The following is a 10446-nucleotide window of genomic DNA, read 5'->3' on the forward strand; positions in this document are numbered from 1 at the left end:
TGCTCTCTTCTTTTCAATTTTCCTTTAAAGCCGCTAATAAGAGGTACTTCCAAACTCCTCTTTTGTGCCTTTTGTTTTCTCCTTTCTTTTCTCAACCCAAAAGTTATAAGGTAAATGGCGAGAGGACTCCAAGGCTTTTTTAGTTTTTTTTTTTTTTTTTGTAAAATTAGAAAGTGAAAATGTACGAAGCTTTTTATACCTAATGAAATCATAAGATCTTTCGGATAATGTTAATCGTTCTTTATTTTGAAGAGAGTAAAGATAATGTCTTAGTTTAAATTTTGAATTCGCTATTAAAATTTTTGAAAGACCCTATACAATGATGGATCACAGTTTATGTGCGACCTGCCATAAGATGGTTAGAGCAAAAAAGTTAAGACAAGGTTAGGCAAAAATAGGATCATGTGGTGCCTCTTGTCTAATAAAATATATGAAATTTGTGACTCCTCGTTATAAATGTGAACTATTAATATATCTACTACAAATTTAAGAAACGAATGGATATGTTTTTCTCATTTCTGGTAGAAAGTAGTAGTAACGTCTGGAAAAAGTGTGGTGTGGTGTCTATTCACCAGTCACTAATATTTTATGACACAAATCAATAATTTGAAGGTCTCCATTCCGCAGAATAAGGTCTATGGACCTAACAGAACACTAACTTGTACAATCTATCAAATCTTCTACACCATATGAGTTGTGGATTTTAGAACTAAGTTCTACATATAATATTTATATAAGTATATTTAATGAATTCTAAAGACTAAAAACACTATTTGAGCAAAAAACAACTTACATGCGGTTTTCTTGTAAGTGTGATTACGAGCATCTTTTTGCATTTGAAATAGAAGATTGCTCCATTTTCCTTAAAAATATTACTAGTGGCAGTTAGATCTTTACCTGCAGCACAGCACGTTAAAACAAAAATCCACCCAACTATCGACTATTGAGACAAAAGGATAATAATATCACGGGACCCAGACAGAACTTGACCTCGTTTATTTAGTGCACTTCTGAATTATTTTTAGTCCTAATTTGTCTATTTGATAGGATTAGGATATATATAACTCATTTGACCTCAAAAGCAAAATAAACTATTTGTCATTCATTCTTCAATAAGCCAACATCGCCTATAACATTTTGAATTACCACACCTTTTAGTTTTAAGATTGAAAAGGATACAACCATTTGTGAGTTGTATCATAAATAAACTTAAATTCATTTAACTTTCTTTTAGTACATTTCACTTCACCCCCATTTCCTTATGGAAATTTTCTTTTACAGTGTATAAATTATGAATGTAACTTGATCATTCCTTATAAGCTTTTGTTTATATTATGGCAATTATGAAGTTTGAATTAAAATTGAATTTGATACCATTATAAGTAGTTACTAGGTAATTCGATATAAAACATTAATCAACTTTACAGGAGAAATATACGGGCATGGTTCAGCAAGTAATTTTCTCATGCCATAACCACATTAAACAAAACCCCCACCCACAATGAGCATTTAGCAATCTAATCTATGATTTAATTAGAAAGATCATCGACCCAGTTCAGCAACTTCCCAACAACGTTTTTCCAGATTTATCTCTTCAGATTATTAGCAAATGAAAATCATTCTAATTATGATAAGGAGGCACTGTTACAGATACTGGACAGCTTTGGAGCCTTTTCTTGAACATTTTTGGGATAAAACGGGCGATGCTATCAATCAAAACAGAACTTCTTAGTAGCTGCAAGTGTTGAAGAATATTATATGGAGAAGAATTTCAGCATGTGTTTTAAAGCAATTCAGAAATAAAGAAACCAGACATGTTTCATCTGTCCATCTTCCAAAATATAAATGCTTATGTAATTTAGCATTCTGGTGCAATTCGTCAAATGTATATGATGTGGATAATAACTCACATGGAATCTGGGGTTAGTTTTCACCGACCTGGTCGCTTGAGTCTATAGGCTTCTGTTCCAATTCACTTTTCTACAAGGTTTACTTCCAGCCAATCGTGCTAGCTGCAATCAGAAAACATAGAAACAGAAAGTGCTTTGTATGGCACCGGCTATTATCATAATAGCACAGCTTGATGTTGGTACTCAATTAGTATCAGTCCGTGGAAGAGAGGAAGTGCCACCAGGGGCGGATCTATAACCCATATTATGGGGCACGTGAACCCATGGTCCCTCCGCCAAACTAGGTATCTTATGTACATATTTGCTAGAATTGGCCCAGTATTATGTATTGGCACCCATGCTCCATAAAGGTCGAATGGTGCACTTGGTTCAATACTTAATTATTTAAACAAAGAAGCAGAGATCAATTCTCACTTAGCATTTTTTCCCCTCCGTGGTGCACTCATGTTCTAGAAATCCTAGATCCGCCTCTGAGTGTCACTACTACTAAAGATCCCCACACCCCCACCCCTCCCACCCCAACCGGAAAAAAAAAACTCGAAACACTAATAAGTGTAGATATTGAAGGATGTGAATAGGCAAAAAAGAAAAAACAAACCTGTGGCTCATATCTTGTATTTTGTTGATAACATCAGATGAGACGATCTATTTTCAACTTTTACCAGGGTACTTGATGATGCAATCATATCCACCCCCTCTGGCGTCGTTTCTCTTACAGCTGCGGCTTATCTAAATCTGACTAATCAAACTGTAGAGAAGGCTTAGAAACATGTGGAAAAACAATGAAGTAATTATTTTGGGCACATTAAAGCAAGTCACAGTGGCAGTGAATGATTGGAAAGAGACATCGATGATTTGTCAAATAGCGGCCTATTAAGTTCAGGACAGATAACTTCTTCACTGCCTTATTCTTGTCACCTTCTTTTCCTCACTGGAGAATCAGGTTACTAGACTAGCTGCAATAATTAACAAGAAAGATTGCTAACATATGCTGGAACATGTCATTAACAGAGAAAAAATTCAATGAAATCCTCTCTTCCATTACTACGGGAGTAAGCATCAACTTTCACTAAATAATTGCAATGAACAAAATCCCGAGTTTCATACAACTGATTTGGCATATTATGACATGACGCAATTCTGAAGCTGACATACCCCCACCCACCCACTCCCCCCACCCCCACACCCACACCCCACAACAAAATTACATACTTTTAGCGTTAAAAATAAAAAAGTTAGTGATTCTACTGTCATTCTCAGCTCTGAGAAAAAGTGCTCAGCCCTTTATTCATCTCACACTTGTGATTTTGACCACAAAAAGTTCCTTACCTAGCAAGAACTTTGCACCATTTTGATTGACTCGGTAAATTCTCTGCCCAGACAGTCATTCTGCTTGATAAACAACATTAAAAGATTATAGGAATGAAATATATATATATATATAACACATTAAGGATCAATATATGTTGTTCTAGACCTAGTTGCAGTGCACAAAAACATTACACACATCACTACTTTTTATAGCTATTAGGCAAAGCAGTTTATTACAATAAAAACATAAATAAGAGATAAAGAAAAGCACTATTTCCACAAGGAAGATCAACATGAAACAAAGTAATCACTACCTAGACAGGCAAATCAAAAGGAACGAGCAAATTTAGCCTTCTGCTCCTACACCAGTTTTATTATGACAATTTGCTGCTACTTATGAGAATCAAAGGTGACTAGGATTGTGTACCAACTACCAAGACAGTAAAAAGAATCTCTTGAATACAAGATATCGTAACTTGAGAATATCTGGATTTCCTTATAGCCTACATTTCTTAATCATGGTGATGTTCGGGCCAATTTGTGTGAACACTAATCCATCGGATACCTGCTACCTTCCACCAACACAGGTAGAAGGAAAGAAATCACCTAGTATTTTTTGTCTCTGTTGGAATTAGAACCAATTGCCTTATACTCTCCTAATTAAATCCATGCTTTCAACTTATGCATCTCGATTAGTTAAAACTACAAATTTCCTCTTCCCGCTTAAGAAGCTGTAATTGATTACTCATAAGTACAAAAATAGAACTACATATCAGATCTAGAATCCAAGAGGCACCTTGCAAAAACCTCTCGGCCTAGAGAGAGAGAGAGAAGAAACTGTAACCCACACCAGTCATTGGAACAAAGAAAGAGAAAATCTCAGCGAATGTGTTGTACCAGAGGAATCTACAAGATTATTCTAGAGCTAGTTTACATATATGTTTTTCACCCACTACTATACACATCAAAGAGATAGTAATGAGTTAATGTTACCTATCAAAAGAAGCCACTAGAGCACCTTATCAGCCAGAATTCTGCAGCAACACTTTTAACCTCAAATAACCTATTAAACCTTGCAATAAAGGCATAGAGAACAGTACATCAATCAGAAGAGGCCCTATGACGTGTCAGCATCGCTGTAATCTGAATTCTTCTCGTCAGACCCCGAACCACTGTAAAAATTGATTCTTTGGTTTTCTAGGGATCCATTTGAGCAGCCACCTGCTTTAAGGAGATCCTTTAATTCACCAAGAATAAAGGGCTTTACCACTGTCCAGAACCATGTAGCATTGTCCCCCAGAAAACCAATCCAAAAGACCGTCCCCCTCTTTTTTACTCGGCAGTCTAATGATTTGTCTTTCAGCGCTTTAACAATATTCAAAACTTCCTCTCGACTTCCCTTTACTCTCAATAGAATATCGCCAGAAGATGTCCTGTAACCGCCATACATATACCAATAAGCAAGAACACAAGGTGACAGCCATCTATGTATAAGTTTTGGTATACCAGGACGTCCATTGGGCCAGAATTGATCAGCATAGAAAGTAAAACAAGAATGTGAGATGGTAGTAAAGGAACTAGGAATATCATCAGTGCCATCCACCATCATATCGTGAGAGCCTAACCACTGATGAAATTCATTGTGTATGTGTCCCTTTAAAATGGCGTGGATCCTCGACTCTGCATTGAACTCAAAATGGATTGCATGTACTCTCCTCCTCCTCTCTCCATATGATCTAATTTGCAAACCCCCAAGAAGCAACCCCATCAAAACCTCTCGCTGTTCTTTTGTGAGCTTCAGCTTAATAGGTTCTTCAACTACTTTCTCCCGCAAGCTTAGAACATAGTCAAGTTTTTCCATCAATGAAGATTCAATCTCAATGTCGTATTTCTTTTGGCGCATCAAACCATATATCTTTTCTGCCTTTGCATACTCTCCAGAGGTCAGATAGCCTCTCAAAATACTGTTGCAAGAACGAGAATCAAGACTAATTGCAACATCACCACGCATTTCATTGAAGATTTCTTCAGCCCGGTTCAGATTGCCAGTATGCACCAAGGAATCCAAATAAATATTAAAAACCGTCTGGTTTGGACCGCAGACTTCACGGCAACGGAGAAAGGTAGTCTCCATTTTCTCATGTAAGCCTGCAATGGAATACATTCCCATCAAATCGATGAATGATGGAATCAGCGGCTTCATACCACTGTTTATGAACTCGGACATGATAGACTCTGCAAGATCTAGTCTTTGAGATTTAGACAACACCTTTATTATCTTATAGTATGCTGCAACGGAGGTGGAACTCAGTTGTTTCTGCATCCTCCTAAATACTTCCAAAGATTTCATAGGCTCTCCGATCTTTGCATAGACTTCCATTTTATATACAAAAGCTTGTGAAGGAGGACTACGATCATCGGAGAGGAGTTTTGACCAAGTTCGTTCGGCTTCCTCCAGGTCCCCATCCTTTGAGCAAGCTCTTAAGACTGACAGGAGTACCTCTTTGCTCTCTTGAATTCCTCTTGATCGCATCTCTGCTCTTAGCACAGCAATTCTTTCCATATCCACCACATCCTGATAACTGTGAAGCCATATAAGACCGCCAAAAATATCTTTGTGTATATCCAATCCCGAGGAAGTTAAATTCTGATATATAAATTCTGCCTGTTTCAGGAAGTGTTTACTGGAGCCTGGTTTCTTCCCCAAAAGAGCTTTAAACAGAGAATTGTGTAAGTTAAGCCGAGGCTTATAACCTCCCAAGTGCACCATGCGATTGTAGATGTTACACGCTTCATCTAACTCTGATGGGCCAGGTGAACTAAGATAGGCAATGATGAGAATATGGAATGTAGATTCAGACGGCACTCGTCCCTGGTTAATAATGTCATCAAAAATCTCCCGGCACTTCAAGTGCTTTCGTTCCTTACCCAAGTAATCTGCTAGCTTTGTAGCTAGAGCAAAATCAAATCGAAACCAATGTTGCTGCATCATCCATTTGTAAACCTGTTATGCGCAACAGAAACTTTTAGATCTTTGTGATTTAGAGTTTAGACTCTACTATTTTAAATACCTAATAAAGAGTGATTTAGATCCGTTATGTGTTAGATATCTGAAAAATGGAAAAATAAGCAGTTTAACAAAAGTGGAGGCAATTAAATGCAAAAGCTTTAGATCTCAATTTGAGGAAGAAAGCAAAATGCTGATAGCTACTCTTCCTCAATTGTTCCAAATGAAAATCTTGGCAAAACCTAGGCAATTATTTTTTTAACACTGCTATGGAAGTTTTAAAGTGCAGAGAAGATGAAAAACTAAACCTTTAGAAGGCTGGCTAGTATAATACTTGGGGGTCGTTTGGTTTGAAGACAAGTTATACTGGGATTAGTTATCTTAATATTATTTCTTATTGACCGTTTGGTATGTTGTATTAATAATGGGACTGTCATATTTAATGTTTTTTTTTGGGGGGGGGGGGGTGGGGGGGGGGTTAACTATTCCACCTCTGCCAAGTATAAATTACCCCAGGATTATTTTTGCTTATCCATCAAACCAAATGACCCCTTAATGTACAAACGAAACAACAATGCAAATCACAACTATGCATTTTTTATTTATTCATGAATTTATTTTTAGCTGTAGGTAGCCACCACCAACAGACAGGATACACACGCAGATAAAAAGTATTCAACTTGCAAAGCTATATTAAACAGTCCTCTCCAACTGATGCATCCAAAATGAAACTTGTGAACAACCAAAACAAGCACAGTATAAACTTCACCAAAATCCAATTGAAATACAAGTTGTAACAGCTTAACAAACACAGTCTCTTATCAAAAAAGCCAAATAAGCACAGAGAGAGAGAGAAAAAAAATTACAACAACAATTTTCTCGATATTCTCAAATATTACTGGCAGTTTTCTTCCACATAATAGCTAGTGATAAGTCAAGCCACTAATGATCAATTCAAATACTTTTACCAACATAACCAAAAACACAAAAAGACAGCAACTTTTTCAAGAATGACCAATCTAAAGGAAATCTACCACTTGCGAACGCGCATACCATCGCGTCAATGTGGCGATGGATTCATTGACACAACACATTCAAGGGAGGTGCCTTGGTGCTTGTTATTTGAGGATGACATAGTCCTGATTGATGAGACGCAGGGTGGCGTTAACGAGAGGCTGGCGGTCTGGAGACATACTCTGGAGTCTAAGGATTTAAGTTGAGCAAGACCAAGCTAGAATACTTGGAGTGCAAGTTCAGCGGTTTTACCCAGGAGACGGACGGGGATGTGAGGCTTGATACGCAAGTCATTCCCAGGAGAGAGAGTTTCAAGTTTCTGGGGTCTATAATTCAGAAGGATGGGGAGATAGAGGAGGATGTCACACACCGTATCGAAGCAGGGTAGATGAAGTGGAGGCTCGCTTCCGTTGTCTTGTGTGATAAGAATGTGTCGTTGATACTTAAGGGCAAGTTCTACAAGGTAGTGGTTAAACCGACTATGTTGTATGGGGCAGAGTGTTGGCCAGTCAAGAACTCTCATGTCCTTAAAGTAGCTGAAATGAGGATGTTGAAATGGATGTGTGGGCATACTAGGTTGGATAGAATTAGGAATGAAGTTATTCGGGACAAGGTGAGAGTGGCCCCTGTGGAGTCAAAGATGCGTGAGGCGAGGCTGAGATGGTTCGGGCATGTTAAGAGAAGAAGCATAGAAGCCTTAGTCAGAAGGAGTGAAAGTTGGCCTTGGGAGGTGAGAGGAGGAGTAGAGGTAGGCCAAAGAAGTCTTGGGGAGAGGTGATCAGGCGGGACATGGCGCAGCTTGAGCTAACCGGGGACATGACCCTAGATAGAAGGGTGTGGAGGTTGAAGATTAGGGTAGAAGGTTAGTAGGTAGTTGTAAACCCCTTTGTCTTCTCTAATTCGATAGTATTAGTGCTAGTATGGTACCTTTTTATCCTTAGTTTGCTATATTTGCATGTCTTGTTTTGTTATTACTTGCCATCTATAATTCCGTAGTTTGCTAGCAGTAATTCGTTCATATTCTCGTTTGCTGCCTTGGATTTAGTTTTCTAAATATATTGTCTTGCTATTACTCCCTCCGGTCCAAAATAAGTGATTTTTAAGTTGTTTTCACACAGATTAAGAAATTCACCTTTTAACATTAATTAGCAATGAAATTGACAATATTAACACATATCTCTTCACATAAATTGACAAATTCACCTTTACTATCTCTTCACATAAACACTCCTAACACATATTCAAACACTATTTACTCCAAGGACAATGTTGGAAAAAAATAATTAATTCATTCTTGCAATTTGAAAAAATCACTTATTTTGGACCACAAAAAAAGGCCAAAAAATCACTTATTTTGGACCGGAGGTAGTACTTGTTATCGGTACCTCTTTCATATTCTCTATTGCTATCTTCGATTTAGTTTTCTAATTATTTGTCTTGCTATTACTTGCTATCAGGGCTTCTTTCACCTTCTTTAGCCGAGGGTCTATCGGAAACAGTCTCTCTGCCCTTCCAGAAAAGAGGTAAGGCTGTGTACATCCTACCCTCCCCACTTATGGAATTATACTAGGTGGTTGTTGTTGTTGTTGTGTTGAACGTACATACAGTAAACAGCAACATAAGTTGCATTAACAATTTTCTCCACATTCTCCAATATTTCTAGCAACTTTCTTCCACATAATAGCTAATGATAAGTCAAGCTACAAATGATACAATAACAACAACTATGCCTCAGTTCCGAGCTAGTTGGTTCGGCTCTATGAATCCTGGCTGCTTCATTTAAGCTCAATTCATGTCATCATACATGATCAAGCTAACAAAGACTGATAGAGAACACAATAGACAGCAAACCAAAAAATACCTAAACAAAGGTGATTAACATATTACCCGAAAAGCAGCTTCATTTTCACGAATACGCATACAATGAACAGCAATGTAAGTAGCATCTTCTTGTTTAAGCCATTTCCTCTGTGCATTAAGAATCCGAACCATAGTAGGTGTTTTATGTGCAGGAAGTTCCTTACAAAGCCAAGCTAATCTTGACCTACGCCATTGATCAGGAATGTCCTCTAGTTCACTAACTTCAACGGCCGGTGTTTCGAACTTTTTCAGCTCAGTAGAATCAAAAGACTCGTCAAAATTGAAACTTTCAGGAAACACAGATGAAGAAATGTCCAAATTGTTATTGCCTTGGATTTCATGGGATGAAAACAGAACTTGTTGGGGTAAAGTGGATAAGGGAGAAAATGAAAGGGGTTTTAGGGGAAGGGAAAAGGGTGATGAGGTGGATAAGAGGCGGGGGCGGTGACGGTGGTGGAAAGGGGAGGAGGAGAGAGAGTGGAGGAAAGTGAGGGCTGTGCTCATGGGGTATTGGACAAAGGAAATTATCATCATAAAGAAGCAGAGTACTATGTACTTGCCATTTATCCAGTCTAGTGTTGCCTGCTAGCTCTTCAAACTGGAATATTCATTCATTTCGAATACCAAATAATCTTAAAAGTTGGGTATTATATACAAATTAAATTGAACTGTTACTCGGGTGTTTATGGTTCGGCTTAAATCGGTCCAGAAACCAAATCAAGTAAGTCGACTTTTCAAATATTGGAATTAAATCAAATCAATTAAGTCGGTTCGTATTGATTCGATTTTTTTGGTTATTTATCGGATTTCTCTTACATATAAGACATGCACTATCAAACACATACTACATTTCCAACACAACATTATCAAACCAAGTGCTCTTTGAGAAATCTGTCATTTACCAAGATATATTTATGATTATTGAATCAAATAGTGATGAATGATTTAAGGACTTAATTAAAATTAAAATAGATTATTTTTAACATAAAATAGATTATTGTACTTAGCTAAAAAAATTATCAATCAAACTAGAAGGTAAAGACAAAGAACTAGATTATTATAATAGCAAAGAACTAGACTAAAAGTGCAAAAGATTAATATGTACCATAAAATTTTAATAAACTTTATATATATATATATAATAACAAATTTTAAATAGCTACTTCTATAGCCAACTTGGATCGATTATTTTTTTATTAAAATCAAAACTAAACCAAACCAAATTTGATCTGTTTTTAAAGTCAAAACCAAAAACAAAACAAAACAAAACCAAACCAAAAAAGTATCAAGTTTTTTGGTTGTTGATTCGATTTTAGGTTTGATTCAATTTTCGAGTTTTTATGA

At 37.0% G+C, this 10446-nt stretch overlaps 1 protein-coding gene across 7 annotated transcripts; it reads right to left on the minus strand.

The window, feature by feature from the left end:
- Window positions 1-1309: 1309 nt before the first annotated feature.
- Window positions 1310-9705, minus strand: LOC104248968 (pentatricopeptide repeat-containing protein At2g15820, chloroplastic). Of its 7 annotated transcripts, none has more exons than XM_070162555.1 (6): window positions 9130-9705; window positions 4215-6225; window positions 3240-3299; window positions 2509-2866; window positions 1939-2012; window positions 1310-1706 (listed from the first exon to the last, which is right to left on the minus strand). In XM_070162555.1, the coding sequence occupies exons 1-2, from the start codon at window positions 9634-9636 to the stop codon at window positions 4339-4341; spliced, it is 2394 nt and encodes a 797-aa protein (XP_070018656.1). In that variant the 5' UTR covers window positions 9637-9705; the 3' UTR covers window positions 1310-1706; window positions 1939-2012; window positions 2509-2866; window positions 3240-3299; window positions 4215-4338. The 7 variants fall into 7 exon arrangements, with proteins under 7 accessions (XP_070018656.1, XP_070018653.1, XP_070018654.1 ...); XM_070162552.1 differs by having other exon boundaries at window positions 1310-1735; XM_070162553.1 differs by having other exon boundaries at window positions 1911-2012.
- Window positions 9706-10446: the final 741 nt, after the last annotated feature.

This window comes from Nicotiana sylvestris, chromosome 11 (assembly GCF_000393655.2).
Source record: "Nicotiana sylvestris chromosome 11, ASM39365v2, whole genome shotgun sequence".
NCBI lineage: Eukaryota > Viridiplantae > Streptophyta > Magnoliopsida > Solanales > Solanaceae > Nicotiana > Nicotiana sylvestris.